The following is a 15,492-nucleotide window of genomic DNA, read 5'->3' on the forward strand; positions in this document are numbered from 1 at the left end:
CATTTGATTAAGAGAAATGAGTTTCCACTATCGTCAGCGACCGAGTACTGCTCTTACCTCGGTGGCTGACATCAATCGCGAGAGAAGCTTCTCCTCTTCCCCAGGGCCTCTCTGTATAGAGGCTGCAGGTTGGGTGAGGTGACCAGCACCTAAAAAGAGTATTAAAATTGTAAATGAAAATACCAGCAGAAACGTTAACATATCTATGCTGGAGGGGCAGAAAAAGCAAAACTGAAAAAAAGAAAAGTTTTTTAAAAATTGCGTTAACTACAACAGCATTGCTATCTATACTTGATAAAGATTACATTAAATGTTAAAAGGAAAACATTGAGAACCAGTTAGAAAAATAAGTAAAAGACATAAACAATTTATATCAAAAATAATAGCAATAGAAAACAAGTATGGAAAATATTTATCCTGAGTAGCAATTTAAATGCAGATTGAGGGAAACTGGAGGTACCATTTTATATTTGAGGTGTATGCCTCCTCTCACTTTTTTTTTAATATTTTAAAGTTTATTTATTTATTTTGAGAGAGAGAGGAGAGAGAGAATCCCAAGCAGACTCTGTGAAGCCCAACAGGGGGCTCGATCTCACCAAATGTGAGATCATGACCTGAGCCAAAATCAAGTGTCAGAAGTTTAATAGACTGATCATCCTGGTGCCCCAAAGTTTTTTTTTAAGTTTGTTTGTTTGTTTGTTTGTTTGTTTGTTTGTTTGTTTTTAAGTAATCTCTACCCCCAAAGTGGGGCTCCAACTCAACTCCAAAATCAAGAGTCACATGCTCTTCCAACTGAGCCAGCCAGGTAGTCCATCCTCCCACTTTTTTTTTTTTTTAATGGCAACACCCAGTACTATGTTTTGGTAAAACTGGTACACTTATACACTTCTGGTGAGTTGCAATTTGGTTCAATCCAGTTGTAAAGCAAAATGGCAGGCAATATAACTTGTGAAGCATGATAAAATATTGCTACTCATTTATTCAGTACTTCTGACGCCTAGGAATTTATCTTAAGGAAATAATTCAGCTGAAAATATGAGTGAAGATGTCCACTGCAGGATTATCTATAATAAGGAAAAATTGGAAACAGCCTCATAGTCCAACATCAAAGAAATGATTACATTAATTATGACATATCCCTCTCGGTGAAAGGTTTAATTCATTCATTAAAAATGATACTTGTTCATACTAGAAACTGTAATTTAATACTAACAGTTTAACACAAGGTTTCTCAACCTCCACCCCATGAACACTTTGGGCCAGATATTCTTTGTCATGGGGAGCTTTCCTATGGGTTGTAGGATGTTAAGCAGCATCCCTAGCCTTTACCCAGTGGATGCCAATAGCACAATCTCTCAGTTGTGACAATAAAAAATGTGTCCAGACCTTGCCGAAGTCCCCTGTAGGGGAAAATCACCCCTAGTTGAGAGCTATGGATTAAATTTTAAAAGTGGAAATCAATGTAATTATTAACTAGAACTGCAACCATGTAAAAAAATAGAAAATTTTCCTGGAGAAATTCAGTGCCATGCCTTTGGGAATGAGTAACAAAAGGTAGGGAGTAAAGCCTACTTCTCTGGACAGGGAGATGCAGACAGCTAATTCTCTTAGAAATCAGTGCTGGGCCCAATCTCACTTATTAGCTTCAAAAATATCTCCAAGAAGGACGCCTAGTGACATCTTCAATCTGCAAGGAAAAGACTTGCAAATAATGCATGCAAAAAATTTCTGTCATGCTAATTTGAAATTAGGGCCGTGTTGAGTTGAGGTTTTTTTAGTTTGTCTTATTTTTCACTATTATTCATTTTTCTTTCAAAATCCTCCCTGTAAGAAGGAAAAAGGAATCAAGAGGAAAGCTAGTTTTATTCACATCTGGCTTTAAATGATCTAGGAGTCACAGTAAACAACAAGTATACAGAAAGCTAAACAAGAGGCAATATCATAGTGCCATTATTTTTTAACTAACTGTTAAAATTATTTAGTTTTTACTAAATTGTTGGAGAGGGTCACCAGAATTCTTCTTCTAAGGATTTCAACCCCTTTTCACTGTTTTATCCCACTGACCCTAGACTCTGGGGGACAATGAATTTACCTCTTTTTCTGAAAAGTTTGGATCTCAAACTATGAAACTCTCTTGTCCACACAGATCTATCTATGTAAGCTTGGAGCAAGAAGGGTCCTTAGCCCAGTGGTTTATAGAGCTATCAGGGCAGAGAAGTTGTCAGTAAAGAGTATCAAAGTACAAGCTCAAACCTTAATTACATTTCCCAAGAATCATTGCATCTCTTTGTTTAAAATAAGAAAGAAACTACCTCACGAGTTTTCTCATTGTCAATTTTCTCCCTTTGTTAAGGAAAGCAAACATCCTTTCTTGCATGCTTTATCTTGGGTTTTGTTTTGTTGCTTTGTGGGGATTAGAACTTTGGTAGTGTCCTAAAAATCCTGTTAAACTGGAATTATGTCCTTTTTTCCCATTTCTCATAGCCACTTCTATTTCAACGTGTATTATCTCTTAAGTTCAGGTTTCATGAATTTACAAGAGTATGAATTCATATTTGATCTTAGGTGTCCTAAATTTACTTCTTGGGGATTTCAAAGAGTAGCCTGTAATTCTAGCACACTAAGATTTAGGTTGAATAAACCTATGTTTACCCCATCTGTTTCCTTGGTGGTTTGACAGATGGTGTTCATATCCCCTTTCAGCCTTCCTCTTGCAGGACAAAACACACACACACACACACAAACACACACACACACACAAAACCCACCTGTAGACACGCTAAGTTTTTGTACAAAAGGGTACAAAGATAACCTTTTGTTTCAATATCCTTCTGAGCCATATCCTGCTTTCTATTGAATTTTTTGGCTATTATCTAAAAGAACAAGATACAAATCTTTAAAGACAGATGCCCCCCACCCACCACTTCTGCCTTATTCATCTGTGTATCCCTTGTGTTTACCACAGTTCTTGGCACATGGTAGCTACTGGGAAAAAACTGACCATCTTTAGTTGACATTAAGGACCATGTTCTGGGTAAAAAAGCCATAATCCTCCAAATAGGATTTGAAGAATTGCACTTGTTTTATTTCCAGTGATAATGATACGGAAGTTCAGCTGACGTTTCTCTAACAACTCACACAATCGCCAGACACTTCCTGCTGTTGGTTGGCACAATTTGGTATTTCAATCTCTGGGTCATGTGCAGATTGAAGATGTCACCAGCCATCTCCTTCTTGGAGATCTTTTTGAGGCTGATAAGTAAGTTTGGGCCTAGCACTGATTTCTAAGAGAATTAGCTGTCCTCATCTCCCCACCCAGAGAAGTGGGCTTTGCTCCCTACCTTTTGTTACTCATTTCCAAACGCATGGTACAGAATTTTTCCAGGTTCCATGCTGGTCCCCTCTCCCTCTTCTTTCCCTCCTCTCCTCCTTTCTCCCTCCCTGGATTTGTAAATAGTTTTGGTTGTGAAGCTTGATTCAAAGGTTTTTTGAAGATCTAAGCAAACTTCAACTTCTGGTTCAACCTCACCCACAGGATTATTTTGTCAGCCCCAAATTCCATTGACAATTTAAGGATAATTTACTGAGAGGGGTTTGTTTTTAATTACAAAACCAGGCTTTTATTACTTGAATTTTCACTGTGACTGTCATTTATTCCAGGACATCTGTATTTATTAATCTATTGGCTGCTAGTTCCAACTAGACACATGATATGTGCCTAGTTGATTTCTTTTTCTTTTTATTATGGAAAATTTCAAACACATGCAAAAGTAGAGGGGCTAGTATAATGAACCTCCATTATATTATAAGTATCTACAGTTATCTCCCCATTATCTTGAGAGGGTCTTTTTAGATGGTAATTACAGCCAATGTTTTTGAGGTTTACTATGTGCAGGGTTTAGGATTATCTCCTTTAATCCTTACAACATCCCTATGAGATAGGTATGGGTATTATCCCCATTTTACAGATGAGGAAACAGATGTCACAACAGACAGAATCCCATTCAACATGTGACCTGCACTTGTAAAGAAGCCTGCTGGTTTGGGAATCCCACAAAGCTGCATTTAGATCCCTGCTTCTTGCATCCTGGCTGTGTGGTTTCAGGAAGGTATTTAACCTCTCAGAGGCTCAATTTCCTCATCAGTAAAGGATAAAAATATGTCCCTCATGGGGTCATGACAAGAATTAGATGAAACAACATATGGAAAGGGATTAACACAATGTTTGTCACTAAGTAATCCCATAATTTACAATAGTAATTATTATTCCATTGCCCTGCTCTCTGCTTGAAAGCCATTATAAAACAGAAGTTGGGGAGTTTATATATCTAAGGGGTCAGATGTGGAAAATGAGAAGCTTGAAAAGCAGGAATAATTTAAAGCACTGTGAGCCAGTCTACCTAACCATTTTCCCCCACCCCCCATTACACCCAACCACCAAGCCCAAATATCCCCCCAACAAAGTATCCATGCTGTCTGGATTTTGGTTCACTGCTTACAGGTCTACCTATCAGAGATTCCTTTGGGTTTCTCATATCTCATTGTGATTTTTTTTTAATTGTTTCCTGTCTTGCACCCAAGGAAGCACAGCTGAAGGCCTGGGACAGGGGGGAGGCAGAGAATTTTGGCACCAGGAGCACTGGATCCAGCAGTGCTGCCCAGGAAAACTTAGAAGTCAGAGGACAGGAGGACCCAAAGGAAAGGAAGGGGCAGGAAAGAAAGAGAAAGGAGGTTTTTGTTTCTCTTCTTCCAGTCCTCTGCCATCCCAGCACTACCAGGGCTACTTCAGCTTTTTAGTCCAGCTAAATTATGGGTTAGATCAACTTCAATGGGCCAGTGTAGAAATCAAAGCAACATGGGCATCATTTCTTTTTCTAGTGAAAATCGGCTGATTTTAAATGACCTATTACAGTGGAATCAGTTTGCAAGTTGAGATTCCCTGTCTCTCGGTTGTCTGTCAGATTGGAAAAGTCACACCAGATCCAATGTAAAAAGGAAGTCACACAGTTTGGGGTTAAAGTGTTGGGTTAGAAGCAGGTAGGGACTCATTCAGATTTCCCATTCTGCATCCCACCACCTCCCGTCTCCCAGTCGAAAATAGGATGTCATCTCTCAATCACAGGCACAGTTACAGCCTGAAGACAGCCAGACACCCCCTCACAGAAAAAGCTAGTTTCTACCTCCCCTGGGGCAAAAGAGATCACTATTTTGGCTTAAAATTTTTCTCCTCCAGCTCCTGCTAAGCCAGATAAACAATGATTCTGTTGTGTCAACAAAGCACTTAATTAAACTGAAGACAATATCAATTAGAACTGATGAATAAGATTTACTTCCAGATAGTAAAAGCCCTGGAATTAAGGTGTCCTGGGTTTCATTATTCAAATGCTCCCTGAGTGGAACATTATTCAAATGCCCCATTTTATAGGTAGGAAAACTGAGGCATAGAAAGCTTAACGAAATGACAAAAGTCAATAAATGAGTTTCTCACAAAAGCTAAGACTGGAGATTGCAGTGTTTCTCTTCCTAATCTAAGTTTGCTAGCTATGAGGCTAATTTGTTAAACACTCAGGAGGATGTCAGATCCTTTTCATAGAGTTGAGGCATAAAAAAGTAGATAGAGACCAAAATTTGTGACAGGAGGAAAAATAAGAAGGCTCTTCTCTGGTTTCCAACCAAACTGTCTCTCTACCATGCCTCCTTGCACAGCCCTCCTAAAACTGTCCACTCAGCACATCTCACCAGCAGCAAATTGCCTTTAGAACACAAAACACAGGCCAGGATGTCAAGTGGCCAAGATGAACAGGATGAACCCAAGTGACAGGCACAGGGCCACAGGGCAGACTTGTGATGAGTGGAACCACACCATGGCTTGGGGTCCTTTCTCCTCAGAAAGAGCCTATGCAGGCAAATGGGGTTTTGAATTGAGATCCTGGTGTTCCATCAGGCCTCCTAAAGACTAGAGGTCTTCTGTTTCTCCAGGCCAGGGAAACCTAGATTGAGACAAGTTCTCAGAGGAGGACCTAGGGTGGCTGGGGTGGCTGACCTTGCACAGGCAGGGTCTCCTCCCAGTTACCCTGAGTTGATAGTGTATACAAAGCCCCCGGCCCACTGAGATCCCGCCCCAGGCAGCCCAGTCATAGGGAGCCCTATAGACCTACATTTCCTTCTTAGCCCCCACTGTGTCCCCATTCCTACTGCATCCTTTTAGTTCCACAGGCTTCCATGGGCAAGAAATAATAGGGCCTGAGAAGGCCAAGTGCTGGGGAACTGGCCAGACCCTTCAGACATCAGGCAAGAGTGACCCTTTCCAGGATTTGGTCCCCACCCCCCCAGCAGGGAACATGGTGAGGGGGAAGTTCAGAATCCTAGTCCTCCTCACCCCTCCCCACCCCCAGTGACTAAATCTCTCAGATCTATTCATCCCAGCTGGGATTCAGAGTCCCCCAACCCCCAGGAAAGTGGAAGGACAGACTCTCAGCCAAGGAGGGGGGCCTGGTGGTCCAAAGGAGAGACTCGCTCTTTTCCTTTTGTTTGCTCACAGGAGGGGACAAATGCCCTGTGTGCACAGAGGTTTGATGTGACAACTTGATAGACCACATAAGGGTTTCAGCAAAGGCCTCCCGACCCTGCTCTCCATGCATTAAGATAATGATGGGGTGTGTGCCCCAGTACATTTCAGATCTTGGCTACAAAGGCCTTCCTTCCTTCTGTTTTCTTCCTCCAGCTCAGCTTGCCCACAGGTTCCCAGAGACTCTTGGCAGCTTTCTCTCAGGCAGAATGAAGTTGTGAGCTGCGTGGGAGGCAGTTAGACAGCGAGAGTGTTGCAGCCTTCTTAATGAGGGACAATAGCTCCTCTTGGAGCCATTAAGCCACAGCTACAGAGATGGGGAACCCCAATTAGAAAGGAGTGGGAGAAGTAAAGAGGAGGGTCTGAGAGACGCCTGCAGGATAGATCTATATCTTTGGGGCTCTGTGGGCCCCATGGGTAGAGATATAGCTGGCTGCGTTTAGGATCTGCTTTCCTTCTTAAGGTAAAACATTCCATTGACTACAGAGCCAACCCTGGGTGGTGACCCTTCAAAATACACAAATTGAAAGGAGGAGGTAAAATTACCAGAGAGAAGGGTTTTTCTTTAAGTTTGTGGCTCAGAGATTATAAGAGTAAGAAAGGAAATTATATTTATTTAATGGACATCCTCTGTAAGTTTTGCTACATTATGTATGTGAGCATATGGATATTTGTATTACAGCCGATAGCTCTCTTTTGTTCTGGCGTTCAACTGAATCACATTATGTTTACAGCAAGATAATAATCCTGGATTTTCCATGGCTCACTCTGTCAGAGTATAAGATTAGCTCTCGAATTCATTAACAGCCATCTCCTTTTAAATGTCAGATAACTTTTTAAATGCCAAGTACTTACGCAACACCTTCTGTGCAATTCAAATCAGCTTTACCAAATTAACTCATTAATCTTTATTGTTTCACTTACTGACGAGAAAGGCTTCCAGGTGTTTTTAGCAGAACATGAAAATATTAAGGTAGTTACAATACAATACAGGTGGGTTTTGATTTTCTGCTAAACATTGACCCTTCCACTGGTTTTGTAATCATTCCCAGCAAAGCATCCATGTAAAAGAAACATAAAAGCTTCAGGCATCTCTCCTTTCTTCTAATTCCCCCATTTTCCTTCCCTTCTATTTTTCCTTGTGTTTTCTTCCCCTTTCTACATCTTCAGATACCTTGACTCCTGTTTGCTATTTATCCTGCTGTCTTTGCTCTCAAAATAGCCCAAGAGCTGCAAGTGTCAATTATGATGGTTCTCCCACCCAGAAACAGAAGGGTGCCTTGCAGGATCAGGGATGGAGCTCAAAGGGCTGCTTAGAACAGGCCTAGAAATCAGGAATTCCACTGTCCTTTCAGAGAACCCCTACCTGGTTTTACCTCTGAATAATCAGATACAGGCTGCACTGACTGCTAAAGATAGATCCTTCCAGAGTTGGCTTCTTCTTGTCCCCCAGTTTTCTGTTCAAGTCACCCTGGAAAGGTTTTCCCTCATCACCCAAAGGCAAGTCCCACCCCTCCCCATCAACTTCCATCTTATCCCATTTCACTGTCTTCATAGACTTATCTAAAATCATCCAGCTTGAGGTTCCTGGGTGGCTCAGTTGGTTGAGCGTCCGGCTTCAGGTCAGGTCATGATCTTGTGGTTCGTGAGTTCAAGGCCCGTATCAGACTTGCTGCTGTCAGTGCACAGCCCATTTCGGATCCTTTGTCCCCCTTTCTCTGCCCTTCCCTCACTCATTGTCTCTCTCTGTCTCTCTTTCTCTCAAAAATAAAAATAATTAAAAATAATAAAAAACAAAACAAATAAAATCATCCAACTTATGTATGTGTTTGTTTGCCTGGCACATACAATATCACCAAATAAATATCATTTTAATGAATAAATGAAAAACCATCCCAACACATGGCTTTGTCACCTGATTTTAACTTTCTGACTTTTTCTCTTCTTCTCACCACCTCCCAGAATCCTCTTTATATATTCAATCTTTTCTTTCCTCCAAACCCCCAAACCCCCTTTCACTATCATTTATTTGTTAGAACAGTTGAATGTAATAAGGAAAAACAGTTCTTCACATTCCAGTGACTAGAGAGCCTTCACTGAAGACATTCCGTCAAGCTAGAATTCATGGCCCCTAATGTTAAAGAGGTGAGCCATACAGTTGGGAGAATTGTTTTATCACAAAATTTATGGTCAGATAATTTGGAGGGACTTTTCTCAAAGCCTCTCAACTGCCCACTCTTCAATCTGAGCTCCACATAAGGAGTTAAAATAAAGTGTGTGACTCTTGACTCTTGATTTCATCTCATGATCTCACGATTTGTGAGACTGAGCCCTGCCCTGTCAGGCTGTGCACTGACAGCATGGAGCCTGCTTGGGATTCTCTCTCTCCCTCTCTACCCCTTCCCTGCTTGCATGCATGCACGTGTGTATGCTCTTTCTCTCTCTCAAGATGAATAAATAAATAAACATTTAAAAAGAAAGATTTATAGGTCAGATGATTTGGAGGGGCTTTTTTTTAATTTTGTTTATGTTTATTTTTGAGAGAGAGAGCATGAACGGGGGAGGGGCAGAGAGGGAGACACAGAATATGAAGCAGGCTCCAGGCTCAGAGCTGTCAGCAAAGAGCCCAACATGGGGCTCAAACTTGTGAACCACACCAACATGACCTGAGCTGAATGAAGTTGGACGCTCAACCAACTGAGCCACGCAGGTGCCCCTTGGAAGGACTTTTCTCAAAGCCTCTCAACTCCCCACTCTTCAACCTGAGCCCCACATAAGGAGTTAAAGTAATTCTAACCATTGGAACTGGCTGTGACTATGCTTTTGTCTTCTGGGCTAACACAAAACCTTCTCTGGAAGATAATGGAGAAGTTTCCCTCAAATCAGTATTGTCTGATTTCTATTATTCCACCCAGTGATTCATGCATGATTTTGGAAGCTAGAAAGCTTCAAATTTTTTGTGTGATTCTAGCTCAGACCAAATGTTTTCATTTGATCTAGAAACAGGGAGGGGCTATCTTACTCCAAGAAGCTAATCAGATATATGACTGAGATGACAAAAAATTGGATATGTAATTGTCCAGGAAAGTCTTTATCTCTAGCCATATTTCAAAACAAAGGAAATGGGTGGGGGCGTGCATCAAAATGATGGCTGCTTCTGGGGGCCCAACAGTTAATTCATCATTAATACTTTAAAGTAATATAAATGTTATAGGAGGGGGAGTTTATAAAGGCCCAGAGAGACAGACATCTGAGATTTAGTCTACTAGAAAATATGGAAATGATCAAATCCACACCCAGGGTGATCTCATGGCACACTAGTGACCCCAGCAAGTCAGCCCTAAAGAATAACAAATAACTTTCTTCTTTGTGAAGGAGGAGCCAGTGCTATGCAGAGGATAGGCCTCTGGAGATCAGCACGTACTTCCTGTTAACGATGTTCTCACTGGCTCTACCCATTGTAATTGAATTGGGCTATAACATGTAGCTTGTGCCCAATGTGATTGTTACTCTTTTGTTCAGCAAATGTGTATCAAGCATCTGTTTGTTTCCATACCCTGTGCTAGGCACTACTGTTACCTAGAAACAGCACAGTCATGTTTCTTGCCCTCATGGAGCTTGTAGTCTAGTGGGGAGGGGAGTTGGCTGCACAGCATGAGCATCATTGTGGGCAATGAGGAAAGTGCTCAGTGCTCTGGATGTCACGGAAGGTACATGGGACAAGCAAGCCAGACCGGAAGGATGAGGAGGAACCCAAAGGGAGGAATGCGTTCCCAGGAGGAGGAAGGACAGTCTACAGGAACTGACCTTGGAAAGGTCAGTATTGATGGTAGTTCTTTGCACTTGCTATTCCCACAGTGAAGTAAACAGTTCCTGCAGAGAGCCCCACAGAAACCTTCCCTGACCTTCTTCAGAGCTTTGCTCAAAAATCACTTTCTTATGGGGCCTTCCTGCTTAAAATTGCAGCCTACACTGCCATCCCAGCTACTCCTTACTCCCCTCTCTGCTTTATTCTTCTCCAAGTCACAAATCACTGGCAGACATAACTTATGTTCCACTTACTTGTTATCTCTTCCCTCTCAATGAAATCTATGTGCAGTTTTCATGGGGCTGGAGACTTGTTTGCTTCTTGCACTGCTGTATCTGCTCTACTGGGCATAGAAAAGGCACTCAATAAATATTTCTTGAATGACTGAATGAGGCAGGAGAGATAGTCCAGGGCCAGGCAAGAAGGGTCTTATAAGCTTTTTAAGTGGGTTGGCCTTCATGCTGGGGGCAAGGGCCTTTGAATGTTTTAAGCAGAGTGGTATGGTCCACTTTGCATCTTGGAAAGATCAACCAGGTTGCAGTATGGAGCATGGGCTGGAAAGCGACATCAGATCAAACTTTGTTGTGTTCTGAATCATGACATCATTTTCATGTTGTGGTAACAGGAGAGAGAGCATGGCCCGAGACATTGGAGAGGCCCTAGGCCCCTGTATTAGCCCATTCTTCCTTCCTTGTTGCTAGATTCATCCAAATCACTCCTCCTAGCACATCAAATACATTTTAAGGTTGCAAATAAACTGGAGTATTGCTGTAACTTTATCTGCAAGGTAGATTTGATAACCATTTGTGGAAGCTATATGGAGTCTGGGGCACACGGTAATTACCAGCTGCATAGCTTTGGGCTAATTACGTTAAATAACTCTCAGAGCCTGCAGTTCCTCATCTGTGAAATGGGAATACCAAGAACTGCCTCACAGGGTTGTTATGAGCATTCAATAAAATGATTACAATTCTGAAACACAGGAAGGTCCTTTTTTCCACTTTCCTATTACACTGACCCCAGGTATGAATTAATAACCAGTCTTGGATTATCCTCTATATATATATGGGTCCCCTGTGTCTTCAATGATAAAAATAGGTGTTATGACTAGTGTTCCAACGATGAAAAATTACTTTCTATAAATATTTGGGGATTTAGACTAGCTCTTGTCGCACTGTATATCATTCCTATGAAAGTTGGGCTTTCTGCTTCTCTTCACAGGGAGCCCAGCAGTCCTTGGAGGCAGCAGCTCAGAAGAGAGGAGAGCCTCAAAGTTGTATAAATAAAGGGCTGATATGTTCAAACAGAAAAGAATTTTACACGCACAAGCTGCACATCGACATGACGCCGTTCCTGAAGGTGATCTCACACTGAGAAGACGAGGAGTTTTATAGACACATACACAGGCATCCCAGTTAATACATTTCTGCATGGTACAAAAACAGCTTCAGAAGTCCCTCAGAGTTCCTGCTTTATCAGAAAGGACAGAAAATAGGCAGTTTGTAGCAGATGAAGGAAGAACAAATTAGGACGGTAATCACAGCCAGCCATCGGGGACAAATCAGTTGGGTGTCTGGTTTGGGTGGTGGGGGACAAAAAAAAAAGAGATGAGAAAGGATAACCTTGAACTACCTCATAAAACAAACAAATATAATTCATTTTATCTTGACAGTAGCTAAAATAATTGTTACTGTTTTATCACTGTAACTGAGTAGAGCTGGTATTCTGACTGGAGAAGACTTATTTTTGGTAACTATTTACAAGTCAACTGCATATCCTCTTTGGATGTCTGACCTTATTGTCTGTTCTCTGAGAGTTCATTATTCTCCTAAGCTCAGTTTCATATCTAGTTAAGGGTACTGAGAGTTGCTATGGTGGGGATGTCATTTGTCCACCTTTGCAATACTCTGTCCTGCCCCAGCATCTAACACAGTGCCTGGCACATGGAAGGTGCTCCCTAAATGCTCCATAAATTGACTGCCTTCTTATCCAACAGCCCTTTGGGCTTAGGGTTCTCTTCTTACCCATTCTTTGCCCCCCTCGGAGCTAAATGGACCAGAAATAAATGATCAGGGAGTAAAAGAAACTAATCAGGAACAAAGCAAGGCTCCATAAATTGACTGCCTTCTTATCCAACAGCCCTCTGAGCTTAGGGTTCTCTTCTTACCCATTGTTTGCCCCCCTCAGAGCTAAATGGACTGGAAATAAATGATCAGGGAGTAAAAGAAACTGATCAGGAACAAAGCAAGCCTTGGCTTAGAAGGATCTCAGATCCTTTATACTACCCTAGAGAACAATATCCCAGGCCCTTGATAGTGACGAGGAAAGACAGAAACAGAGGAGAGGAAACCAAATATATGTAGGTTCGTGATGGTGGCACTATTCAATGCTATAGACTGTCAGAGACTTCAGGGGTCATGAGGATCACCCTCATAACCTCAGCTAATCCAGAGTTCTCAGGTTACATCTTCTCTGGGCTATTCCAATCCCAGCCAGAACTGACAATGTGGGGCTTTGATGAAGAGTGATGTATTTGCCCCAAATCTGTCTCACTCTGTGGCTGGGCTCTGCTTTCCTCTGTTTCCTCTTAGATAGGCTCTTTCCCCATGTAACAAGAGGACTATTGACTTCTCTTTCTAGATCATTCTGGAACTGAATCTTATTGACCCAAGTTGGGTCACATGCCCGTGCCCAAATGAATCACTGTGGCCAGGAAATTGGAATACACTAACTGACTCAGCTTGAGGCTACAGGGACTAAAAGTGGGGAGAGGAAGAATGTTTCAAAAAAGAAAACAGGGTCCTTATAACCAAAATAAGAAAGAATGATTCTGGGCAGGAAAAAAAAATGCTACAAGTATTCAAAACAATTACTTTGATTCATTTCTTATTATATTAGTTTCTAGGGCCACCAAACAAAGTACCACAGACTGGGTAGCTTAAACAATAGAATTTATTTTCTCACAGTTCTGGAAGCCAGAAGTCTGAGATCTAGGTGTTGGCAGGATTGGTTTCTTCTGAGACCTTCCTCCTTGGTTTGTAGATGGTCATCTTTTCCCAGTGTCTTCACATGGCCCTCCTTCTGTGTGTGTGTCTGTGTCCTAATCACCTCTTCCTCTGAGGACACCAGTAATATTGGATTAGAGCCCACCCTAATGATGAATGCATCTCATTTTATGTTTTAAAAAAATTTTTAATGTTTGTTTATTTTTAAGAGAGAGAGACAGAGTGTGAGCAGGGGAGGGGCAGAGAAAGAGGGAGACACAGAATCCAAAGCAGGCTTCAGGCTCTGAGCTGTCAGCGCGGAGCCAAACATGGGGCTCGAACCCACAAACCATGACATCATGACCTGAGCCAAAGTCAGATGCTTAACCTACTGAGCCACCCAGGCATCCCTGTTTTTAAAGACCGTATCTCCAAATGCATTCACAGTCTGAGGTACTGATGATGGTGGACTTCAATATACAAATGTTGGAGGAACACAATAGAGCCCAAAACACCTACACTAATGAAACTATTCTTTTTTTCCTTAGCATCAGTTTAGTTCTCCCTTTAAGGCCTAAAGAATTCTGGTTGGTACTTTACAGGATGAGGTATCATCAGTATCATCACTATTCATTCCATCTATAGTGAGCATCTACTGCTACTCTGTGCCTGACCCTTTCTGGGCATTTGGAATACATCAGCAAACAAAACAGACCGAGATCCTTGTCCTGCCCCAGGCAACACGTATAGTATGTTCAAAGGTGATAATTACTATGGAAATGAGATAAGTATATTTAGGGAACATCTGGTAACTGCAGAATTCAGAGTATAGAATTTATAATAATTGTTTTGCGTATTTAATGTCCACAGTGCTTTTGTGGTACACTTTTTGTTCAGTAATGTTGGTACCATGTTACTGAGGGAAGGGGATGATCATCCCTAAGGTCCACTTTCTGGTCCACCCTTTTTAAGACTAACAGAAATTGTAACTCCGTCTGCTTCTACAGGGGACTTATAGGGACACACTAGGCTTTCTGACTCCCAAACTGTCCTTGCCCAAAAGAGCACACCCTTTCTTGCAAATGTTCAGTGTTAAAACTCTCCTTAGGTAGACTTCTTATTTGACATGGTAGCTAGATTCTTAGGGGTTGCCTTCTATTAGAAAAGGACAAATCTCAGGGCTTGTATAAAAAAGGATGGTGAATTCAAACAGAAAGTTCTGTCCTCAGTTTCTTGAGCTTTATAGAAACCAATTCATTCTACACATGTCATTTGTGTATTTCCTGTCAATCCACACAACATTTCATTCATTTTTCCTAGTGCCTATAGGAAGCATTGCACATTTCAGGGGATAAAGGTGGGAGATAAAAATATCGAGGCTGAAAAGGGAAATGGAAAGAGATGCAAATAATCATAATTGCTAACATTACTGAGCACTTTCTCTGTGCCAGACTCTGTTCTAAGTTTTACATGGAAGAACTCATTTAATTCACAAAACGAATCTAGGAAATAAGTAACATTATCCCATTTTACAGGTAAGAAAACTAAGGCATTGAGAGGTTAAGTAACTTCCCAAATGTCATACAGTTGGTAAATGACAGGAACCAGATAAAAGACAGCCCATCTCCAGAGCCCATGTTTTCAACCATCTGCCACAAAGCCTCACTGCAGACACCAAATGAGTGACAGTCATTTCTGTGACTGTGCTTCCTTTTTAGTAAAATGGAAATCATAATACTGGGACCTCCATACCCATCTCTCAATGGTGAGGCAAGGGTCACATGAAACAATAATTTTGAAAGAATGTTCACACCTACAAGAGATTCAACTCATAAAGGAGAAATGAACAAACATTCATTGACTCCTGCTCAGGACCAGGGCCCTCACATATTGGAAATTTATTTAATTTTCCTACCCCTTTCCTGGTGAGTGTATAGATTCCATCTGTACAGATGAGGAAATTGGGGACTGGTAAAATGAGACAATGATCAGTGACATGGCTGCCAGCAGAGAGAACTGGGATTCAAAGCCATAAAACCCACAATACGTGATGTTGATGAGGTCTATCTACTACATTCTTATGAAAATTTAATTATACATCTTTGTTTTGGCTTCAGAACCTAGGAGAGGAA

General features: G+C 41.5%; 1 protein-coding gene across 6 annotated transcripts in view; it reads left to right on the forward strand.

Annotated features, from left to right (window-relative positions):
* Positions 1-15,492, forward strand: part of KIAA2012 (KIAA2012 ortholog) — a 108,053-nt gene that overhangs the window by 58,066 nt on the left and 34,495 nt on the right. For 4 of the 6 annotated variants that reach the window (XM_086719293.1, XM_086719295.1, XM_086719294.1 and 1 more), the window contains one exon: positions 11,598-11,735. The exons of the other annotated variants lie outside the window; for them this stretch is intronic. In XM_086719293.1, the coding sequence (XP_086575419.1) occupies positions 11,598-11,735 (138 nt within the window). The remainder of the gene's footprint in view (positions 1-11,597; positions 11,736-15,492) is intronic. 6 annotated transcript variants of the gene reach the window in all.

Source organism: Puma concolor, chromosome C1 (genome assembly GCF_028749965.1).
Source record: "Puma concolor isolate L17-30 chromosome C1, mPumCon1.1.hap2, whole genome shotgun sequence".
NCBI lineage: Eukaryota > Metazoa > Chordata > Mammalia > Carnivora > Felidae > Puma > Puma concolor.